Source organism: Planococcus citri, chromosome 2, assembly GCF_950023065.1.
Source record: "Planococcus citri chromosome 2, ihPlaCitr1.1, whole genome shotgun sequence".
In the NCBI taxonomy this organism is placed as follows: domain Eukaryota; kingdom Metazoa; phylum Arthropoda; class Insecta; order Hemiptera; family Pseudococcidae; genus Planococcus; species Planococcus citri.
Genome location: NC_088678.1, coordinates 69,740,009 through 69,763,814, shown reverse-complemented (window position 1 = coordinate 69,763,814; position 23,806 = coordinate 69,740,009). Strand labels below are relative to the sequence as shown.

The following is a 23,806-nucleotide window of genomic DNA, read 5'->3' as shown; positions in this document are numbered from 1 at the left end:
AAAACATGTCGATATGAGCAAAAATGACCCTCTCAAAAAATGTAAAAATCAATCACGTTATTTTTCCTTCAATTTTGTTATTTTTCAATTTCAAATCAGCTTCGAAAGCTTTTATTTATTTATTTATTTTTTTTTTCTGAGCTAAATTTCTCTGAAATAGAAAGGAAAAAGTCAAAACTTATAATTTTTCGTTTTTTAGATTTTCTGAAGTTTTGAATAATTTTATTTATTGTATAAAGAGTGATTGATTACAAAAAATTACCCTCTAAATTTTTTTTTAGAAAAATCAGACTGATTTTTTAATGGAAAATGGTTTGAATTAAATTAAATAAAAACTCGAAATATTCGCGAATTTTCTACCTCTTGACTCAGTTTAAAAAGCACAATTTTGGCTTTAAAAGTGCTTAGGTAGTCTTCAAAAAATAAAAAAATAAAATCGTCGTAAAAAAGACCACCCAGCTGGAAGACAACATCCACCTTCCCACAACCGGTACCGTTACGCTCACGACCTTCACCAGTAACCTAGTAACCGCCAAAACCACCTAAAAAACTGTGTCAACCTAAATTCCATTTTCCATTCATCGATCCGACCATTAAAACGACCCGTAGAGCAGAAAAAATGAACATACAAAAATGTAAATAAAGTTAAGATGTAATTTATTGAATATTTATTGATAATTTTTTTTTTCTCATTACAAAAAACTCTACGCATTAATTTATCTATACATTTGTATAATTAGGTTATAAAATAGCACAAAATATTTTTTTTTTAAATTTTTTTTACAAACATACAAAATTTGTACTCCAAAACTACAATACAATAATACATGTATGTAAATTTTTTTTACAAACTTAAAATAAATTCAATTTATTTTTTGAATGTTTACAATCATTTTTTTTATTTTTTTTTATACAAACTTATATTAACGTAAAATACGTTTACAGAATCAAAAAATTCAAATTCAAAAAGTTTTTTCCAAAAATTTACAAAAATTTTAATTTTATTGTTTTTAAAATTCTTTTTTAATTTTTTTTATTTTTTAACAAAGATATCACATTCAGGGCACAGAAGGCCATGTTGACTCAGACCGTAGACGGATAACATTCCTTTCAAAAATCTAGCTATCTTTGTCTTCCTATGGAACAAAAATGGCATAAGTTTACTCAAATTTTATTTTTAATTTTTATCTAAAATTATTTTCTATGAAAAAACACAACCTGGAAAAGAAGTCCATGAGCCAAGAAAAAGGATCTGTGCATTATTAGTTAAGGAAATCTTCTTTGTCTTCTTACTGGAACAAAAAGAATTAGGTTAGAATTTTCTAATTTTAAAATTAAAATTAAAATTATCATTTTAATTATCATTTTTCCTACTTATTTTTTTTTATAACTAATTTAAACTACGTAATTGTAAAAATGCTATAAAAATAAGCCAAATTTTTAGATTTACTCACCTTATTGTAAATACGAAAAATATCCCAACAGACTGGTTCAACTTTGGCTCAATCCTATTTTAAGTTTCACCCATCTTTCTCTGAACTGGTCCTAAACAAAAACAACATTTTTTATTTAATTTATTTCATAACTTTAAAATTTTTTTTTAGAAATAAAAAATGTACAGATATTTTAAATCGATCATGTGTTTAAATTAGACTGATTAATCCTAAGAAACAAAAATGCTCTTAAATTTTACATTATTTAATAAAAATGTAAATATGTTTTTGTACTTATCTTTAGTTTTTGATAAACAAAGTAATTCTCTTGTCATCGTCGTTGACCAAAATACACCTGTAAAGAAGAAGAAAAAACTTGAAATTAACTATGAGGAATAAGACTGACTAGAAATTAATTTATTCTTAATTAACTATAAAACAACGTTAAACAAATAAAAAAGAAGAAAAACAACGTTGCTTAGAATTAAGTTTGTTTAGGTACATTCCTATTTATTTTTATAATTTTTCTTAAAAATTTATTTTCCTTTTAAACTTTTTTAAATTTTTTCAAAATTTTTTCTAATTTGTTTTATGTTTCATCGAATAGTGGTGGTAAGTAATTTCGCTTTCAACCGAACTCCGTGTACAACAGAAAGGTAGCGCAATTTTTTCTAAAAACTTAGCCCTCTATCAGAAAATCCAAATGCCAAAATTTTAATTTTTTTTTTGAAAAATGAACACTTTTTCAAATAGAAAAACAATTCATTTTTCCGCAATAATTTTTTTCATTTTTCAAACTTCCCTAAAAAACAATTCTTTTTTGGATTTTGAAGAAATGACAATTTTTCTAATAGAAAAATAACTCACTTTCTTCAAAGTTTTTTCAAATTTTTTTAATTTTCTTTTTTTTTCTTTTTTTCTTATCAATGATCAGTTTTGAACATTTCAAATGCTCAAATATTACATCAAACTTTGATAAAATTTTTCCTTTAGAATTTTTTTTTAAAATTTTTTGAACTTTTTCTTTTTTCAATTTTTTTTTTATTAAACTATAAAAACTCTACTCAAATCATTCAATGAATGATTTTCCAATAGAAAATCATCCATTTTTCAAAATTTTTAGTAAAAACAATAGCTATACTCAAGCCAACCTTACCAGCAATTTTTTCTTCAAAAATTCTTGGTCAGATTATCCAAAGACAACAAAGCCAAACAACCACGAACTTCTTGAGCTTTTTTCATCTTCTCCTGAAATCATAAAATTGAGGAAGGGTACCTTTTAGATTAACCCTCCCCCTCAAAGATTAAATCGTACTTAAATACTTACCATTTCGGCCATGACCCTGCTGTGGAGTGACCAGATCAAAGGTAGCATCTGATTGGTTTATTGATATCTTCGACTTCGGTCAAATATTGATGATCAATTGTTGTTACTCTTGGTCAGTAAGAGTCAACTCACCAGCACACTCAAAATTCACCTCACTTTTGGAATTATAATAAAAACCAAAGAGTTTCAAAATTTATTTTGGGATTACTATTCCCCGCATCACTCAAGCAAAGTACGGGGGGCAATAGGGTCACATCCAGTGAAGCACAATGTCACCTTTTTTCAAAATTTCCGTGCTTTCCTCTACATTTCCTCAGGGGATACTTTAGAAGTAAACCCACGTTAGGGGCAAATGTAAGGGGACAATATGCCTTCACTGGCTAGACAGGGATATTCATCGTATCTCTCTCAGTGGGATTATAAATCTTTCATCTAAAGGAAGTACTGGAGAATCCAATCAATAGTTCGATTCTACAGTACTTTACGTAGATGAAAGCATATACTCGATGCACTTAGGTAAGGTGTTAAGTACGTGGGAACCACCCAAGAGATGTTTTCACATCGTTCCATTAAGGGCAGATGTGAAAAGCTCACAAGTTCGTAAAGCTCAATTCCTTCTCGACTCGAGGCTAGAAGCCAAGTTGAGATGGAATTGATCTTCACTTGTCGATTCGCGCTTCGTCTGGTAGGTCTGACCGCGGAAAAGTAATAAGGCCACTCACTCCTACGTAAGAGTTGTGCTTGAGTCCCAGGTCCTCTGCCTTAACGTTCGTGTTTAAGGGAGAGTATTCGCGTTTAAACTTAAGTCCTAAATTCGCTACCCAACGCGGGCAATTTGATAGTTACACGTAGGTGGGTAAAAGCGATCCTACTTACGCCACTATTTGGTGGAATATATATTGGTTATACGCGTAGAGTTTTATATGTTTTAGACTTAAGTTTCGTGTTGTAATTTTATTCCAAAATTATAATACACTATTCGTGTTTATCGTGTGTTCTTATTTCGCGTGCGGTTCGAATTAATACAAGGTAAACTCGACTAAATCTGTTTAAATTTATACATATTGGTGTTGTAAGAGCTGAGCTAGCAGCGGGTAAGTACTGTTTTAAAAGGTGATATATTACATCTCTTAGGGAGTTAGATTCATCCTGACCTACTAGGGAAATATTCTTATCCTCCCATCATTGGCAACGCCTCTACGTATCTATTTAACACTAATCGATTTGGCATGTCGAAAATAGGGTATATCCCAAATTTCAGCTTTCTTGGTCAATTTGGTAAAATTTTGATTTTTCCCCTCATTTTTGGCCTAAATTCGATTTTCAAAAATTCACCAAAAATCGAAAAACGCACTTCAGCACTTGAAATTTGGACAGGTGATAAATTTTTGCATGATCTTTCGATCTACCTTTGTATAGTTTGAAAAAGTTTGTGCAAGTCCTATGTTAAAACGCAAAATCTGCGATTTCGGCTGACCTGTCAATCAAAATGGCCGCCATTTTGTAAGTAAGGCCAACTTTTTTTTTGGCAACTTTGCATTAAAATGTTCCTTAGGATGTCCCCTTTAAGAAAAATGTTGTCCCGAAGGATCAGCGGGGGGGGGGGGTGCAATTACTCCTATTGTCATATGCCGGACTATTACGTTCATAATTTTCCAAACTTTTTTCAAAATTAAACAGGAATGGAGAGACAATGAGATGTATCACATGCCATCATCAATTTTTTCGATATTTTGACTACTTACGTATGTTTGAGGAAACTACATACAATCTATATGCCATATCACTTATACGATTTTTTAAAATTTTGATCAAAATTAAGGCGCCTTGGGTTCCCTATAGAAGTGAAGAAATTTCGATAGTTTTCTGAAAAAATGGTTGAAAAAGGGTCATGACATGAAACTTTCTCAAATTTATATTGATTATGAAATTTAAAAAAAAAAAAAAAAAAAACTGGAAAAACGAAAAAAATGGAATGTAGAATTTCCCTCATCCTTAACGTTATTTCGAAAAATTCGTCAAATACAAAGCCAAAATCTACATTTCTGAGCACATTTATTTTCGGATTTTTCCCTTCAATTATAAGTCCACCAATCCAGAGCCTGAGGGAGGGTAGCTTTTATGCATCATAGGCTTACGAGTATAACGTGTATATCTAATTATATCCCAACTCGTTCCAACATTGAAGTTAGTTGACCTCGACTTCCAACAGACGTGGCTTGATCGATGATGAAAATGAAGTGTGATTTTCGCCCCAACAAAACTTCTAGAATATATAATTCGATTACTACCCAGAACTGTACCTATAACTTTTTACATACGAGTACAAATTTCTAAAGTCAATTTTACTCGCAAATATCCACGCTCGAGTCAAATAATCACACCACTTATTCCCAGTAAAATCTAAATCTCCCACTTATTGTTACAGTTGAACACGTAAGAAGAGATAACAAATATTATAAAAGTATCTTAATGTAAAATTATTATTCTAATCAGCAAGTATTGGTACAAAGTTTTAAAAATGCAGAAAACCTCGATCGCCATTCGCGAAATTCCCATCTGCTCGGTCTGACGTAGATAAAAATATTATGTATGAGTTCATTAGACAGAATTGTGCGGAAAAACCGACGCGATTGGTTTTTTATTGATACAGCTTGGCTATGTTGTAGTTTGTTGGAAGTACCTATATGTGGGTAATATGTTAGTATATGAGTTGTTGTAATCAGGCACAAATTGTTTTTTATCGTATTCGTCTCGTAAGCTAGTGTATTTTTCATAAAAATTGCAGTATTTCAAAATGCAGCCCGGCTGCTATGGATATTCGATTTCCACAGCTAGTGTGTTCGTACTTTATTCTACTTTGGTAAGTAATGAATAATACATTTATCGATAAGTTAGTCATTTAAATGTATACCTAAAATTGATGATTTTTCAATTTACCCATTAAAAAATAGTGAAATAGTGTAAATGAAATTCTACGGTGATTATTTTTCCCAAAAGTGGAGATAAGGTTAGAGAGGAGGCGAAAAAGCAAGTTTCTTTAATTTTGAAAACTCGTTGGAAGCTTCAAAAAAGTCTAACAGTCATTTCTATTGAGTCACTAGACGATACCATGTCGAAAAACCCATTCATGATTATTTTCTTTCTTTGAAAATTTTACTTTCTCTATAGAATTTACAGATTTATCATAAATTCACTTTTGAGCTCATCCTGTTGGAATTTACGATTTCGCAGTAATTATAAGCACTTAAAACGGTCGAGAAAATGCCATATTAGCACCGACCAAAATTACAGCAGGGTTCGTACTCATTTTTTTCCAAAAATAGTAACTTTAGTATCCAAAAACCAAAATGTAACGACAAAAGTTACAGAACATGGGCATATGGGCAAAAAATTTCAGTGCAGAAAAAAATCACCCAAAAAACCAGAACTATTCGTTTTTAATTTAAATCTAAAAATAGCAGAACTCTTAGGCAATTAGAATCAAAAAATTTTGCCAGAAGTTGATTTTGCAACTTTTTGATCTAAAAAATCGAGATTTTTTGGCAATTTGGAGCAACAAGCTGAGAATTTTGCAATTTCTGGCAATAAAACGAAACTTTTGGCAGTTTTGGTCGAAAAAAGAGGCTCTGTATTTTGAAAAAAATGACGCTGAAGTTGATTTGAACGGTTTTTAGACCACTGTTTAGAAAATCTGAAATTTCCAAAATATACCCGAAGGTTCCAGAGCAGCCTGAAACCACCTCCAACCGACTCAGCATATTAAAAATATCTGCTAGGATGCTTCAGAAGTTCAGAACTAACATCCAAAATGGTTCGAAACCGTTTTCAATCGATTTGTAGTGTCGAAAACAAGGCATAAATCTTTCAGCTCTCTTAGTTAATTTTGTAAAATTGTGATTTTTTCCCATTTTTGACCCCAAGTTTGATTTTTAAAAAATTCATTAAAAATCAAAATCGTTTGAAAACTCAAAAATTTGATCTATGTACTGTTTCCAAATTCGTATTAGGAAGATCAGATCGCCTCCATTCAAACCTGATGCACAGTTATTTAAGCTGATTTTCAAATTCCGTGATTTTAGAATTTTTTCAGCCAAATTTTTGTAAAAAATGGGGCTATTTGCGGTTAGCCAGACATTTTTATTTCCAAGTTTCAGCACGATAGTGATTTTCACATTTTATGACCTGGAGCCTGTTCTAATTGATCAAATAAAGTCAAACTTAGGGAATGGAGTTCTCTAGGGAGATAGAATTGACCCCTGCAGTTGGAAGGGTCAAAGTTGAAAATTACAGAAAGGTCAATTTTTTGGAGAGGCATAATTTGGCCCCAAATTGATGAAAAGGGTTCAAATTCATGCCATTGGTGAGTACCGCCATTGTAAACAACATATCCAAATTTCAGATTCCTAGGTCATCCCCACCCCATTTAAGGTGGAAAAAACCTGATTTTGACCCTATTTTTGACCCCACCCCACTCTTAAAATTGACCTAAGGAACCCCAATGTCCAGTATACAATGGAATGGGTCCACTTGAGTATATTTTGCAGGTTTAAACCTTCCAAACCTATTTGACCCGTCTCCAGGGTCAAAAAAAGTGGATCTTTTGGCTATTTTACGTTTTTTTCGACCTTTAGGAAAGCCTACAGCCCCTCCAAATTGACCTAGAGGGTCCACATTTTCACAGTACATTGGGAGGAGGTATTAGAAGTGCCTTTTGCTGATTTCAGCCTTCCAAACCCATTTGACCCTTCTCCAGGACGAGAAAAGTGGATTTTTCTGCTATTTTCAAGTTTTTTTTTCGACTTTTAGAACACCTAGTAGCTCCTTCATTCCTTCAAATTGACCTAGAGGGTCCAAATTTTCACAGTACATTGAGAGGATGTACTCCAAGTGCCTTTCGCAGGTTTCAGCCTTCCTAACCCATTTGACTTTCTTCTAGAGTCAAAAAGCTGGATTTTCAGACAAATTTTTGTAAAAAATGGGGCTACTTGCGGTAGGCCAGACATTTTTATTTTGATTTGCCATTGAAAATAAAAGGTCACAGATGTAGAAGTGACTTACGTAACTTTTCTCATGAGGATTATGAAATTACTTACTTATTCTCATACGCGAGTTCATATTCTACCATTTTTGGAAGGAAATTGTACTCACCTGAAACAAAGAAAATTAAGGTGGATTAGTTAGTTATAAGGTTATTGATCAATCAACAGATACATGAAATAATAATGGTCGAAGGCCAAAGTAAAAATTCTGACAATCTCCATGTTTAATAAAGAGCCAAAAATGAATATTCACAAATAAAGTACATATCATAAAAATTGTGAAATTGAAAGCGAAAATCACTCAAAAATATCAAAAATTGATCATCTCAGAAAACGACCAAAATTTGAGAAAATGTCTCATTCAGGTAAAATTTTACACAGACTGCTTAGATTATTGAAAAATACCAAGAATTAATCAAATTGAAGCAATTATACACATCAATTCACTTTGCTCCAAAAAATTTACATTTCATGAAAAAATTCAAAAATTGTCCTTAAAACAGTTTTTTTAAATTCTTTGAATTTTTAAAAATTTGCCAAAAATTCAAAAATGAACTTAAGCTCTTGAAATTTTGGTTTTTGCGGTTTTCGAACATGCTCTTTCGATCTAGCTTGGTTTCGTTTAAATCGGCGAATGAGAGTTCAAGAGGTTCACTTGCACAGAGAGAAACCTTATGTATATAAAATCCTTATAAGACTTGATTTTTGCCATCTCATCACTAAATACCTCTATAACTTTATACTTACCTAATACTTTAATATCTTTTTATCTTTTCAGGTGATAAACGTCGTAATACTAACATCACTGAGTTTCGATGATCAGGCAAATGAAAACCTTCTAGGTAAGTTCATTCAAAATTCAAATTGTAATTAAACACTAAAAAGACTCAATTTTTAATCTCACTTTAATTGGAAAATGCATCAGATCAGTACTGACTACTGAGAATTCACTCTAACGTTTCGTTTATGTACTCATCTATTTTTTTTTTTACCTATTCAGGCAGTGATTTCCAAACGAAGAAACGCATCATTCTACTACAAACGATTCTAGCAGTATTCGCAACCATCATGTATTTCAACTCATACACTTCCGCCGTAATGATCTTATGGAAATTTTGGGTTTTTGGAGCAATCTTGATGACATTATTTTTCGATTTGATGTCGGCTATTACGACGGCACTTCATCTAACCCTAGAAAATGGATTAGATCACTTCTGGTCCATGCAAGAATCCACCAAGACAGCACCTAATGCTCTGTATGTTTTAGTGATCTCAGTGATTATTTTCTATTTTGGTAAGATACAAGTCAAACATCAATCAATTCAGAGTAAGATTTTAAATTAGAATTCTCCAGCAATAACTTGTTTTTGCGTTCGAATCATGTTGCAGTTTTCAAACTACACGTCGCCATTGTATTATTCAATTGCGGAGATAATGTCACTCAAGATATGTGGAATAATGCGTATCTCGTAAGCGATGAAGATATTGAACGTAATATTCCCAGTGAGCAGGTAACTGTCCTGCCTACACCTCCTCCTCAGTACGATCAATGTGTACTGGAATGGGAAAAACCACCTCCGTATTCATCGTTGCTGATTACTGGCAAGAGTTGAAAATTTAGAAAGTTTCTCTCGGTGATATTATTTTTAAAGAAAAAGTATTTATTTTTGATGTGTCTTGAAAGGAAACTTTGTCAGGAATCGTGCGGATGGATTTAACAAGTTTTCAAGAGGGAAAGTCGAAACAGACTTGGAGATTTGTTCATTCAAAAATATCTTCGATTTCAAATATAAAAGTTTAAGGAGCTGTGAAGAGTTGAAATCTAAAAATTATGATTTTCGAGATTAAAAGATACCAAAAAATCAGTCGACTATACTTTGAACTTTATTTTAGTCCCCAGTCCAACCTCCAAGAAGCTTTGATTCATCTGCTCCCCTTACTCGCACCATAATTTAGCCATTTGGGTCATAAGCCACGTTGCAAATGAACTCATGGGCTCTCCGGCTCCAAAGAACGCAAATCTCAATTCACATACGATTCCTGGCAGGAATCCTTGAAAATGTGGACTTATTGTCTGAAATGTTCCTTTCATTAATTTATAAGTAATATTTTTGTGATTTTTGTTTTGCATTTAAGAATTTTCCCTACTTTTTATTTATTTATTTTTCTATGTAGGTACAATGTATAATCATCAGTATAAGTAGGTAGCTCAATGATAACTTAGTTAGTAGTTTGCTGATACGTAGAACTCAAAAGTCTGATCGCTATTTTCGGCAAAAAATACAGAATCTGAGAAAAAATTTCTACAGCAAAATTTCCCCTTGGCGAAGATAAAATGTGTTTCTTTTTGTAGAAACCAATTTTCTGATTTTTTTACCCCAAAATATGACTTTTTTTCTACACTTGAGGCAGCATTTTTCAAAATAAATATTATACCTCGTATGATTTTTGTATTCGTGCATTTTTGTAGCTATATTTTTAGAAATTTTCTTTCATTATACTTCCATCAATTTACAACTGAATGTGTAAATAAATTATGTAGATATGTATTTTAAAATTTGAAGGCAAATATATGAAATTTTTGTATTTTTTATAATTTTGCATAAAAATGATTACGTAATAGGCAAAAAAACATTCATATCCATAACAAAACTTGAAGGAGCATGTTCCACGTGCATTGAGCCAAAGTTCGCGCAAAACGACTCTCATAATTTAGGTCACTCAAATTTCAATGTGGCTACGCTTCAATTTTGAACAAAGATGAACCGTAGTAGAATTATTCAAAAGTGACCTTGTGACCCATCAAAATTAGGTTAAAATTTCGCGAGAGTTACAAATTTTTCAATAAAAAAATGTTCTCGAGCATTTTTGAACAATTTCAAGTGAAAAATTGGGTCTTGATTCTTGGAATTTTTGAAAAAGTGTCACGTGAGTCTGTCAAAATGTGTTAAAAATTGTCACAAGAAATTGAATTAATTGGACAAAAAATGGATTTTGAGAATTTCTGAGAAATTTAAAGCCCTCAAATTGGGCCAAAATTCAGAAAATTTTTGAAAAAGTGCCATACGACCTATTAAAATAGGTAAGTTAAAATTACACGAGGAATTGAAATATTTCGACAAAAATGTGCTTAGATCATTTTTGAGAAATTTAAAGCCCCCAAATTGGGTCGATCACGATTCTAAGGATTTCTTAAAAAAGTGCCATTCGACCTATCAAAATGAGTTACAATTTTGAGAAAAACTCAAATAGTTCGATGAAAATGTATTTTGAACATTTTAGAACAATTTTGACCCTCGAAATTCAAGACATAATTTTCTGGACTTTTGAAAAAGACGTCCTGCGAGAGTCATCAAAATAGGTTAAAATTTCGCCAGAAAAATAAAAATTTCCATCAAAACTCCTTTTAGAGCACTTTTAAAAAACTTTGAGCTTTAAATTGGTCAAGATTTCCGGTGTTTTTTGAAAAACCAAATCAAAAATTTGAATCAAAACTTTTTTCAACTAGCAGTCTTGAAAAATGTTGATGCCAAAAATATGAGATCGCGATTTTTAAGATGTTTGAAAAAGATGTCTTGCAAAGTTCTCTCAAAATGGGCCATTTCAGTAGAAAATCAAAAATTATAGTCAGAAATTTTTAAAAGTACTTTAGAAGGAAATTTGAGCGTAAATTCAGATTATGATTTTTGGAATTTTTGAAAATGTGCCTTGTGAATCGTGACCCTACCAAATAGTCTAAAATTTTAGAGCTTTTTCGAAGAATTCTCGGGGTTTTCTGAAAAATATGCCATGTGACGTATCAAAATCGGTCCAAACTTCGCGAAAAAATCAAAAAACCAATTTTTGGAGGATTTTAAACCGTGACCTTTCCAAAAATCGCGGTCTCATCCAAAGCAAAGGCGAATATCTCGAGAGGTGAAATGAACCAAGTACCCCAGATATTACAATAGCAGCTGTGTACATCACTCATTCAAACTCATCAAGACTGACAGTGGCAACATGGCAAAAGTGCACTGCATAAATGATCCAGCGGTACCTTGCCTCCCTTCTGCCTTCTTCCTACTCTCATCTTCACCATTCTATTCTTCTTTTTACTTTACAAAGAGCCTGACAATATTACCCTTATTTGCAACCCCCACACATCAAACCTTTTGCATTCGCATAGGTATACATAAATGTATATTCCTCTTCTCAATCTCTTCGTTTATTCTCTCTCGCGAAATGTACCTATTTACTCGTGAATGTGTTCTGTGTTGACCTCAAGTTAAGTTGATAGTACTTTGAAATACTCCTGTTGAATGTGCATATATTTTTTTCTTTTAAAACGTTGTATTTTTTCGGTAGGAATAATTCATGCTAATTATTGTAATAATTGTTTTCCTAAAAGAAAATTCATCAATTTGAAGATGTTATACACTGGGATCTCAGTTTTCTCACTCTGATGTTTATGTTGCGTTAATACGTATAAGTCACGTAAAATTCGGTAGAAAATTCACGATATCACTATTTTCAGGTTCTCACATTTTTTCAAGAAGTCAGATCGTAATGAAAAATGGCTCACGATGAACTGCTACAATCGTACCGACGTGAAATATTCCACTGTAACTTAGGTCTTTCAATCGCACTTGGTCCAATCATTGTAAGTGCATAAATATGTAGATACATAACTGAAACATATTTTCAACCATTTATTTATCTATTAAATCTCACCTGTCGGTAACTAATTCAAAAATTTTATAATTTCTCCGTTCATATAGGTGATAAACATATTCGCCTTATTACATAAACATGAAAAGATCACTAAAGTACGAGTAGATGATGTACAGCATGTGTTTTGGCGGTACTCTGTAAATATGGATATTTCTAAAATGGTAAAGTTGCAAGATACTTATGATTCATATCCAGATCGTTTCAATGAAATATTCCTTGAGAATCCAGACTTGGAAAAGTTACTCAAGGCACGTTTCGGTAAGTTTGTTAAAAATTCAAATACTTCAATTTAAGTAAACATACTAATAGCTCACAATGTTCCCTTTTACAAGCAGTGGATAGATCGCTTCTAATGCTACAAACAGCTTTATCGATATTCGCTGCTAAATTCGTGATGTTTAATCAATGGTCCGTCGAGCGATTAAGTTCCGCAAAGATAGCAGTTTTTGGACTGCTCGCTGTGTCACTTTTTTCCTATATTCTGCTCTTTTTTGTCATACCATTCACTACAATGTTTAACTTTTTTAATGATTCGTTATCCTCACTTTATATGACAATTCCGTTTGGTAAGTCATCTTCAGTCTACGTGTCTAATACTTACTTTGACGCTGATTTAACGAAAAAATTTAATTCTCGAGCAATAAATTTGCATTTAAATTGTGTTGCAGTGTCAAAAGGCCTGGCTCTCTGGTGCATAGGTTGTGGTGGATATTACGAGTACAAGTGCTGGTTGATCGTTAAATGTAATGCTCCTGGAAGAGAGCAAGTAGCTTTGGCAGAAGTTAATGTTCACAGAGGGCATAGAGAGCTAGCAGCATTGGCAGGACAAGCCGCTTTGGCTGCCTAGATTCTGCTGACTGGTGAATGAACATCACTTAAAGGAAGACTAAGGCAGATAATAGTCAACATTTTTATGGAGCACAAAAATTCAATGTAATTTTTTCAGTAGAACAACAGCAGAAAGACAAAAAAATCCACTTTTTTGATACTTTTTTGTGAAGCATGATTGTATAGAAGTTGCAATATTGCTGGAACTCTTTAACATTATTATGATATACAAAGGCAGATTTAATTTCCAAAGTGTTCATTTTATTTATTAGCTTTAATTTTTTTTTACGAAATTTGCCTCGTGTCTGTAGTGTTTTTTTGGCCTTTATTTAATCGAATTCGCTGCTCCTGTATCGTTCTTACGTTTTTATGTATTAAACTAAGCTTTATTTTTCATTTTTGTGCGCAGTTTGTATCTATGTATTTTTACACATTTAGAAATTTAAATTTTTCATCTATCAAAGCAATTTTTCGAGATTATCATTACAATCTATGAGCTTTGAATTATCTTAAGCTGTAAAGCTCATTAAAAGAGCATGTCAGTAGACCTCAGAACTAAAATTTTGAACTACTGGAGTAAATTTTTGAATTTTTGTCAAATTTTTGAAAACGGTGTAATACCTACTTACCTATTTACTTAGATACATAATTAGGTATGTTGTTTATTGATATAGGTACCTGGTACATACATGTAAATGTAGAGATCGGTATCTGGAAATCAGTTCATGTGCTACAGACTACTAGAGCAGGCAAATAGCGGTTTTAAAAAGGAAAAAATTGGCACATAAATTTTTTCTTCGGGAATGTGTTCAGATGAACCCCCTGAACCACCAAAAAAAAACCGAACTTCCTAACCCTGGAGCTAATTTTTTTAGGGGGCTAAAACCGGTTCCGTTTTACGTTTTTTGCGATTTACTCCGAAAATATTAGGTTTACGATAAAAACTACCATGACTAAAAATGTTCCTCTTCAAATTCTCGACAATTTGATACTAGGCTCGATACCCACCCCTTAAGAGGGGTGTCTGAAAAAAGGGGTGGAAAGAGTAGGTGTTTGAAAAAAAGTCAGTCCAATAAATTGATCAAAGTTACAACTTAATATCATTTGTTTTCGCTCAAATTTTTTTTACAAAGTCTACTCACCCAACTATTAATCACACCACCATTGATTGGTCTTCAGCCCTCCCAAGGGGTTGGTGGGGAATGCTTGGTTTTTCAAGTAACACACAACTGAATCATATATTTGAAAAACGAATCTGGACATGCAATATATCGAATAGTATGTTTTCGAGGTCGCTGAATACGAATATTAACTTATTTTCTGGGTCCAACTCCTCAAAGCCCCTGTGTGCCCCAAAAAGGGGGTTAAAATTTTGAAAAATCGTGAAAAGTCGAGTGATATATCGAATGGTATGTTTTCGAGGTCGCTGAGTACGAATATGAACTTTTTTTTTGTGTCCCACCCTCCAGTGTCCCTCTGGGCCCCAACAAGGGGGCCAAAATGTCAAGAAATCATCAAAAAGTCGAGTGATAAGTATATCAAATGGAATGTTTTTGAGGTCACCAAGCACAAAATATGAACTTACTTTTGGGTCCCACCCCACAATGTCCCTCTGTGCCCCAAATAAGGGGCCAAATTTTGAAAAATCATGAAAAGTCGAGTGATAATATATTGAATGGTGTGTTTTTGGGATTCTATTTTGAAATATTTTATCAATTTATGAGTTTTTTCAGGAAAAAAAGAAACATTATAAATGATTAATTTCATTTTTTCCCATAAAAATGTAATTCGAGTGGCACGTATGTACCTAGACAAAATTTAAAAATAGAAATTAGTTGGATGATTATACATTTTACTTCAATGAAATTCGACAACACAGTGAAAGTCCTAGTTCCATTTTATTTTCTATTGAAAAATAATCAAAACCTGGTAGGTGAGTGAGCGTTTTAAAGAAAAATCTTGAGATGTAAAATGCTTTCTTTGCAAAATGAGCGTTCAAACTTTTTGAACAGCGATCCCAATCAAATAATACCTTGGTAATGCAAGTAGCTCTACTTACATCTCCCCTCCTCCTGCCGAAAGTTAGTCCAATCAGTACATATTTTTGAGATGAATTTTCAGAATTTTTTCTAAAATAATGGTGTGAATCTTTAAAGAAAAAGACCACACCATGTTTTTTCGTCAACTTTTTTGGGACTGAGAACCATTGTGCTTTGGATTCTAAAAATATGTGTTCAGCGATCTTGAAAACATACGTACTATTCGATATACTCGTATTTACACGATGTTCAACGACTTTTCAAAATTTTATCCTATTTAGGCGAGGGCGTAAAGGAGTTTTGAGGAACTATAAGCAGAAAACAAGTTCATATTCGTATTCAGCGACCTCGAAAACATACCATTCAATATATTACCTTTAGACTTTTCATGATTTTTCAAAATTTGGCCCCTTATTTGGGGCACAGAGGGACATTGTGGGGTGGGACCCAAAAGTAAGTTCATATTTATTTTGTGCTTGGTGACCTCAAAAACATTCCATTTGATATACTTATCACTCGACTTTTTGATGATTTCTTGACATTTTGGCCCCCTTGTTGGGGCCCAGAGGGACACTGGAGGGTGGGACACAAAAAAAAAGTTCATATTCGTACTCAGCGACCTCGAAAACATACCATTCGATATATCACTCGACTTTTCACGATTTTTCAAAATTTTAACCCCCTTTTTGGGGCACACAAAGGCTTTGAGGAGTTGGACCCAGAAAACAAGTTAATATTCGTATTCAGCGACCTCGAAAACATACTATTCGATATATTGCATGTCCAGATTCGTTTTTCAAATATATGATTCAGTTGTGTGTTACTTGAAAAACCAAGCATTCCCCACCAACCCCTAGGGAGGGCTGAAGACCAATCAATGGTGGTGTGATTAATAGTTGGGTGAGTAGACTTTGTAAAAAAAATTTGAGCGAAAACGAATGATATTAAGTTGTAACTTTGATCAATTTATTGGACTGACTTTTTTTCAAACACCTACTCTTTCCACCCCTTTTTTCAGACACCCCTCTTGAGGGGTGGGTATCGAGCCTAGTATCAAATTATCGAGAATTTGAAGAGGAACATTTTTAGTCATGGTAGTTTTTATCGTAAACCTAATATTTTCGGAGTAAATCGCAAAAAACGTAAAACGGAACCGGTTTTAGCCCCCTAAAAAAATTAGCTCCAGGGTTAGGAAGTTCGGGTTTTTTTTGGTGGTTCAGGGGGTTCATCTGAACACATTCCCGAAGAAAAAATTTATGTGCCAATTTTTTCCTTTTTGCCTTCGCTTTTTTACGTTATTTTCCTGCTCTATACAGTCAATTCCCCTTCCACATCCATTGCTTTGACTATCTTCCAGAAATTTCCAATCGCTCCTGAAGGGATTGTAATCGACTTTGACAGCTCAGAATTTGATTCAGTCATAAATTCGACGTTCTGAATTTAATTACGGCAGGTGAATCATCCATTTTTTAAACCGTGCGAAAATGCGTTCTGGTATCGTGCTATGATTGGGAGCTCAATGGTTCATATGAAAATTAATGGCGACAAAATTCAAAAAAACGAATGTCAGAATTTCATTGTTTCAAACAGATTTTTTTTAAAAAAACGACTACTTTTTTGCTACTTTTTTCACTACCTTTCTTCAACCAAATTTTTAGAAAGCTCTCCACTCGCTCCCCCCCCCCCACACAAATTGACAAAATTTCACCAGAAAATTTTCAAAAAAATTGTATATGTTGTACGAAGTATTTTTCAATTTCAATCTTATTTTTTCAATAAATTGAAGGTTTTTTTGTTGCATGTAGGAATTTTTTCATTTTTCCACTACTTTTTGAATAAATTCATTACTTTTTCACTACTTTCACTGCCCATTTTTAAAATCACTACTTCTTCACTACTTTCACTACTTGTTAGATATGCAGTATTTTGAAAAAAAATTACGCTAACAGCACAATTGGGTTAAATCTTGTAGAAATTTTAAATTTTCAAAAATCTGCAAGGTAGGGTGTTTTAGAACTATCTACTCAAAATTGTTTGAAACCGTTTCCAATCGATTTGGAGGGTCGAAAAAAGGGCACAAACCAAATTTAAGCTTTCGTGGTCCATTTGATGAAATTTTGATTTTTTCCATTATCGATACGACCCAAGTTTGATTTTTTTTAAATTCATTAAAAATCATAATCGTTTGTGAACTCAAAAATTTGATCTACTGTTTCCAAATTCGTATTCGGAAAATCAGATCACTTCGATTCAAATCTGATGGACAAATATTTCAACAAATATTTCAGCTAATTTTCAAATTTCCGAGATTAAAATTTTTTTATTGGATTTTCCATCGAAAATAAAAGGGAACAAGCGGTTAAAATTTCGCGAAAACATCTAAAAATTATTTCCACAAACCTGTTTTTTGAGCATTTTTGAAGAATTTTGACCACCGAAATTGGGTCATGATTTTCGGAATTTTTTAAAAAAATGTCACGCAACTCATCAAAATAGGTTAAAATTTCAGCAGAAGATCAAACATTTTAATCAAAACTCGTTTAGAGCAGTTTTTAAAATTTTTGAGCCCGAAATTGTCTCTCCTATAATTGACTTTCAGCTGTTGGAGATACCTAACCTAAATTAAAAAACAAAATAAAATAAAATGAAAAAATTGGTCAAGATTTTCGGTTTTTTGAAAAAAGTTTCACTCACGATGCAATTTATCAAGATGGGGTTGAAATTTCGGCAGAATTTTGAAGAGTTTTGACGTCAAAATGAGGTCAATATTTTCAAAATTACTGAAAAAGATATCATACGACCTATAAAAATGGGTCTAAATTACAGCAGAAAATCAAAAATTTCAGTCAGTATTTTTTTAAACACTTTTGCAGAATTTGGGCTCAAACATGAGTTATTATTTTTAGAATTTTTGAATACATTGTACCTCAGTACTTATATCGAAATAGGTTAACGCGAGAAAATCAAAAAAATTTCCACATGTTTTGTGAACATTTTTAAAGATTTTTAAACCTGAAACTGGACAGTGAGTTTTGCGATTTTTGAACAATAGGAATATTGTGACTCCTCGAAATAAGTTAAAATTGGTCTAAATATCAGTCAGAATTTTTTTAAAGCTCTGAATAATTTTAAGTCCAAACTTGGGCTACAATTTTTGGAATTTTTGAAAATGTGCCTCGGGACCTATCGAAATAGTTCAAAATTTCGCGAGTAAGTACGTAATATATCAAAAATATCACTACAAACGTGTTTTTTGACCATTTTTGAAGAATTTTCATCACCAAGATTAGGTCATGATCTCGGAGTTTTCTGGCATGCGACTTATCAAAATGGGTCTAAACTTTGCCAACAGATCAAAAAATCAATTTTTAGAGGATTTAGACCGTGCTCTTTCCAAGAATCGCAGTCTCATCCAAATCAAAGGCGAATATCTCTAGAGGTGAAATGAACCAAGTACCCCAGATATTACAATAGCAGCTGTGTACATCACTCATTCAAATTCATCAAGACTGACAGTGGCGACATGAAGCGTACCAGACCACCAGGTAAATAGCAAAACTGCATAAATGATCCAGCGGTACCTTGCCTCCCTTCTGCCCTCTTCCAACTCTCATCTTCACCCATTCTATTCTTCCTTTTCTTTCTTACAAAGAGCCTGGAAATATGTATTACCCTTATTTGCAACCCCCGCACATCAAACCTTTTGTATTCACATATCTTTCTCTTCTCCTGGTGGCTGGTTCATTCTCTCTCGCGAAATGTACCTATTTACTCGTGAATGTGTTCTGTGTACCTCAAGTTAAGTGGATAGTACTTTGAAATACTCCTGTTGAATGTACATATTACCGTCCAGAAATCTGTGTTTTTCTTTCAAAGCGTTGTATTTTTTTCGGTAGAAACAGTTTATACTCAGTTGGCAATTGAAAAATTATCGTGAAAATTGTTTTCCTCACAGGAGCTCGGTATAAGTTTATTACAAAATTTGATAGGTAATACACTAACCAAATAATTATGCAAGTATAATATCACGGCAACATCAACACGATATTATATGAGATTTATATTTTCAAGTTTTCACATTTTGCCAAGAAGTGAGATCGTAAGAAAAATGGCTCATGATGAACTGCCACAACTGTATCCAGATAAAATACGCAAAAATAATATACGTCTTTCAATCGTACTTGGTTTCATCATTGTAAGTGCATTAAATATAGTTGAAACATACTTATTTCAATCATTTATTAATCTATTGGATCTTACCGGTTGGTAACTAATTAAAAATGTTTATAATTTCTCTGCTCATAGGTGATAAACATACTCGCCTTATTACATAAACATGAAAAGATCACTGAAGTAAGACCACCTACGAGTAGAATGTGGTGGCGGTACAACTTAATGTATGATTTTGCGCCTAAATGGGATGTTGCTAGAATAGCAGTTTTGAATGATATTTATGATGTAGATCCAGATTATTTTAATTATACATTCGCTCAGGATCAATACTTGGACAAGAAAGTCAAGGCACATTTCAGTAAGTTTGTTAAAAATTCAAATAAGTATACAACGTATTTCAATTTAAGCATATTAAAAGCTCACAAGGTCCCCTTTCACATTCACATTACGTTTCGTGTTTTTTTTTTAGTAACTGAAGCAGTAGATAGATCGCTCCTAATGCTACAAACAGCTTTATCCACATACGCAGTCATCATATTCATAATGTTCAATCAACCCAGTACCAAAAAATCAGCAATTCTTGGAGTGCTTGTTGTATCACTTATTTCCGATCTTCCACTCATTTTTTACATACCTTTCACTACAACGTATCATTTTTTAAATGATTCTTTATCCCCGGGTTTAATTGTACGTTTTCTAGTATTCCTATTCTATGGTGGTAAGTTATCTTTGATCTACGTGCCTAATATTTTGACGCTGATTTATAGCAAAAAAATCAAAATATTCTCAATTGCATTGAAACTGTGTTGCAGCGTTAAAAATCCTGGGTGCCTTATGGACAGTAGAGGGTATACCTGAAGAGAGCTACAAGCAGCAGATGCAAGACGTGATGCTCCTAGAGTGCATAGAGTGCCTAGAGAACAAGGTGGCTTTGGCAGAACGTAACGTTCCTGGAGAGCATAGAGAGCTAGCAGCATTGGCAGGATGTGATGCTCCTAGAGAACAAGCCACTTTGGCTGCATCTGCGTAGATTTTGTTGACTGGCGAAGAAAAATTCACTTGAAGAAAGAGAATGCCAGGCAGATGGTCAACATTTTCAAGGAGCACAAAAATTACAGGAATTAAATGACCTTTTTCAGTAAGACGTCATCAGAAAGACAAAAAAAAATCGCATATTTTTTTTGATATTCTTTTGTGGAGCATTATTGTAAAAATCTGCAATTGCAGGAACTCCTAACAATATTATTAAGATAAGGTAGATTTAATATCCAAAGTGTTCCCTTTTTTTATTCGCTTCAATTTTTTTTATGAAATTCGCCTCGTCTGTGTGTTTTTTTTGGACCATGTTTAATCGAATTTGCTGCTCCTGTATTATTTTTATGTTTTCATGTACCTACTATTAAACTTGGCTTTATTTTTCATTTTTGTACACAGTTTTTATGTATTTTTATTCATTTTTAAGAAATTTGAATTTTTACGTTAAGAAAAATTATCAGGCAGGGTATCTATGAAAGCAATTTTTCGAGATTATCATTACAATCCATGAACTTTGAATACTCTAAAGTTATAGGCTCATTAAAAGAGCATGTCAGTTGACCTCAGAACCAAATTTTGAACTGCTGAAGTTGATTTTTAAATTTTTGGCAAATTTTTGAAAATGATGCACTTACCTACCTATAAATAAGTTGTTTATTGATAGGTAACTACATCTAATAAATTCCTACAAAAAGAGTAAATGTATCTACATAGAAATATAGGACTCTGAAACTCAGTTCATATGCTACAACTACAGTTGATCCACCATCAATTACTTTGGCTATCTTCCAGCTATTCCAAATCGCTCCCGAAGAGGTAGTAATCAACTTTGACAGCTGAAAATTTGATCCATGTCATGAGTGGGAGCTCGATAGTTCAAATGAAAATTAATGACACCAAAATTCAAAAAATCGAACATCAGAATTTCATGTTATCTAATAGAATTGTTTACTACACTACCTTTCTTCAACCAAATTTTTAGAAAGCTCTCCACTCGCCTACCCCACACACAAAAAAATAAACAAAATCAAATTTTTCACGGGAAATTTAAAAAAAAAATTGAATTTGGAAGAAAATTTGAATACAAAGTAATTTGTAATTTCAATCAATTTTTTCAATTTATACTTAATTTGAACGTTTTTGTTGCGCGTTTGAATTTTTCATTTTTGCACTATACCTTTTCGACTAAATTCATTACTTTTCACTACTCTCACTACCTACTTGTTAGATATGCTATATTTTGAAAAAAAAATACGCTAACAGCTAAATGTGTAAAATATTGCAGAAATTTCAATGTTTAAAAATCTGGTAAGGTACTCCAGAACTGCCACTCAAAATGATTCGAAACAGTTTCCAATCGATTTGGAGGGTCGAAAACAGGGCACACACTAAATTTCAGCTCTCTTGGTCTATTTGGTAAAATTTTGATTTTTTTTTTTAAAATTTTGATACAAGTTTGATTAAGTATTTAAAAATTCATTAAAAATCACAATCGTTTGTGAACTCAAAAATTTGATCTACTGGTTCCAAATTCGTATTCGGAAAATCAAATCACCTCAATTCAAACCTGATGGACATAATTACTTCAGCTGATTTTCAAATTCCGTGATTAAAGAGTTTTTTTTTTTGATTCGCCATTGAAAATAAAAGAGGTTACAGGTGTGGAAGTGACTCGTGTAACTTTTCTCATAAGAATTATAAAATTACTTACTTATTCTCATACGCTAGTTCATATTCTATTATTTTTTGGAAAGAAATTTGTACTCACCTGAAACAAAGAAAAATTACGGTGCATTAGTTAGTTATAGAATATTATTGATCAATAAACACATATAAAATAATAAAGGTCCAAGTCCAAAGTAAAAATTCTGACAATCTCGACGTTTAATAAAGCCCGAAATGATATTCACAAATAAAATATCATAGAAATTGTAAAATTGATTGTGAAAATCACTCAAAAAATGTCAAAATTGATGGACCATCTCAGAAAACGATTAAAATTTTAGAAAATGTCTCATTTGGGTTAAATTTGGCACAGACACTGCTTAGATCATTAAAAAATATCAAGAATTGATCAGAAATTCTCAAAATTAAATGATGATTTGGCAAATCTGCAGAAAGTACGTGTCATCAAATTTGTCAAACTTACCCCCCTCCCCTTCCAATAATTCAAAATTACCAGAATTAGTTATCGACCGCCCCCCCCCCTCTACACTCACACAAAATTAACTAAGTAAAATTTTTCACATGAAAGTTTTCAAAAAAAAAAATTGAACTTGGAAGAACATTTGTAAGTATACTTATAAAGTATTTTTTAATTTCAATAAAAATTGTATAAATAAATTAAAAAAACTACAAATGATCGCATTTAGAACTTTTTTATTGCCTTTTTGACTAAATTCACCACTTTCACTACCTGTTAGATACCCTGAAAAATTTCTATCAAAATTCCTTTTTAGAGCAGTTTTTAAAATTTTTGAGTCCAAAATAGGTCAAGACTTCTGGTGTTTTTGAAAAAACTGTCTTGGAACTCATCAAAATTGAGATCGCGATTTTTAGGGTTTTTGAAAAAGATGTCCTGCAATGTTCTTTCTCAAAATGGGTGTTTTCAACAGAAAATCAAAAATTTCAGTAAGAATTTTTTCAGAGCAATTTTGAAGAATTTTGATCGTAAACTTGGATTTTTGGAATTCTTAAAAATGTGCTTTGTAACTTATGTATCAAATTGGTAGGTCAAAATTTCGCGAGAAAAGCAGTAATATTCCCACAAACATGTTATTTGGGCGTTTTTGAAGAATTTTGAACCTCGAAATTAGATCATGACTTTCGGACATTTTGAAAAGGGTGTCAGACGACTCATCACAATAAAGTTAAAATTTAAATCAAAACTCGTTTTGAGCAGTAATTGATTTTCAGCAGTTGGAGAGACCTAAATTGTAAAATAAAATAAAAAAATTGGTCAAGATTTTCGTTTTTTTGAGAAAAGTTTCACGCACGATCCAATTCATCAAGATGGGGTTGATATTTCGGTAGAATGTTGAAGAGTTTTGACGTCAAAATGAGGTCACGATTTTCGAAATTACTGAAAAAGATATCATACGACCTATAAAAATGGGTCAAAATTTCAGCAGTAAATCAAAATTTTCGGTCAGTATTTTTTTAACACTTTTGAAGAATTTTGGGCTCGAGTTTTTTAAATATTTTAAACGATTTTTGAAC

The 23,806-nt window shown here is 32.5% G+C and overlaps 3 protein-coding genes and 1 long non-coding RNA gene across 5 annotated transcripts; 3 read left to right on the top strand and 1 right to left on the bottom strand.

The window, feature by feature from the left end:
- Window positions 1–490: 490 nt before the first annotated feature.
- LOC135837411 (uncharacterized) lies at window positions 491–3,956 on the bottom strand. Of its 2 annotated transcripts, XR_010557185.1 has the most exons (4): window positions 2,590–3,956; window positions 1,455–1,788; window positions 1,219–1,292; window positions 491–1,136 (listed from the first exon to the last, which is right to left on the bottom strand). It is a non-coding gene; the product is annotated as an uncharacterized LOC135837411 (long non-coding RNA). The 2 variants fall into 2 exon arrangements; XR_010557184.1 differs by having other exon boundaries at window positions 1,455–3,953.
- A 1,321-nt stretch (window positions 3,957–5,277) lies between these two features.
- LOC135837410 (uncharacterized) lies at window positions 5,278–10,210 on the top strand. The gene is made up of 4 exons (XM_065352671.1): window positions 5,278–5,623; window positions 8,581–8,644; window positions 8,803–9,096; window positions 9,192–10,210. Exons 1-4 carry the CDS (start codon window positions 5,558–5,560, stop codon window positions 9,413–9,415), a joined length of 648 nt encoding a protein of 215 aa, XP_065208743.1. The 5' UTR covers window positions 5,278–5,557; the 3' UTR covers window positions 9,416–10,210.
- A 1,314-nt stretch (window positions 10,211–11,524) lies between these two features.
- On the top strand, window positions 11,525–13,940 carry LOC135837409 (uncharacterized). The gene is made up of 5 exons (XM_065352670.1): window positions 11,525–12,142; window positions 12,316–12,441; window positions 12,560–12,770; window positions 12,845–13,078; window positions 13,181–13,940. Exons 2-5 carry the CDS (start codon window positions 12,355–12,357, stop codon window positions 13,357–13,359), a joined length of 711 nt encoding a protein of 236 aa, XP_065208742.1. The 5' UTR covers window positions 11,525–12,142; window positions 12,316–12,354; the 3' UTR covers window positions 13,360–13,940.
- Window positions 13,941–18,567: 4,627 nt separating this feature from the next.
- LOC135837407 (uncharacterized) lies at window positions 18,568–20,973 on the top strand. Its single transcript, XM_065352669.1, has 5 exons — window positions 18,568–19,368; window positions 19,451–19,574; window positions 19,685–19,910; window positions 20,022–20,270; window positions 20,365–20,973. Exons 2-5 carry the CDS (start codon window positions 19,488–19,490, stop codon window positions 20,580–20,582), a joined length of 780 nt encoding a protein of 259 aa, XP_065208741.1. The 5' UTR covers window positions 18,568–19,368; window positions 19,451–19,487; the 3' UTR covers window positions 20,583–20,973.
- Window positions 20,974–23,806: the final 2,833 nt, after the last annotated feature.

Excerpts from the sequence above, each read along its gene's own strand:
- LOC135837410 (XM_065352671.1), top strand. The coding sequence starts at position 5,558 with ATGCAGCCCGGCTGCTATGGATATTCGATTTCCACAGCTAGTGTGTTC. Across the intron at positions 8,645-8,802 it reads GGCAAATGAAAACCTTCTAG|GCAGTGATTTCCAAACGAAG; the intron begins GTAAGTTCATTC and ends TTACCTATTCAG. Across the intron at positions 9,097-9,191 it reads AGTGATTATTTTCTATTTTG|TTTTCAAACTACACGTCGCC; the intron begins GTAAGATACAAG and ends ATCATGTTGCAG.
- LOC135837409 (XM_065352670.1), top strand. The coding sequence starts at position 12,355 with ATGGCTCACGATGAACTGCTACAATCGTACCGACGTGAAATATTCCAC. Across the intron at positions 12,771-12,844 it reads GTTACTCAAGGCACGTTTCG|CAGTGGATAGATCGCTTCTA; the intron begins GTAAGTTTGTTA and ends CCCTTTTACAAG. Across the intron at positions 13,079-13,180 it reads TTATATGACAATTCCGTTTG|TGTCAAAAGGCCTGGCTCTC; the intron begins GTAAGTCATCTT and ends ATTGTGTTGCAG.
- LOC135837407 (XM_065352669.1), top strand. The coding sequence starts at position 19,488 with ATGGCTCATGATGAACTGCCACAACTGTATCCAGATAAAATACGCAAA. Across the intron at positions 19,575-19,684 it reads TCGTACTTGGTTTCATCATT|GTGATAAACATACTCGCCTT; the intron begins GTAAGTGCATTA and ends CTCTGCTCATAG. Across the intron at positions 19,911-20,021 it reads GAAAGTCAAGGCACATTTCA|TAACTGAAGCAGTAGATAGA; the intron begins GTAAGTTTGTTA and ends TTTTTTTTTTAG.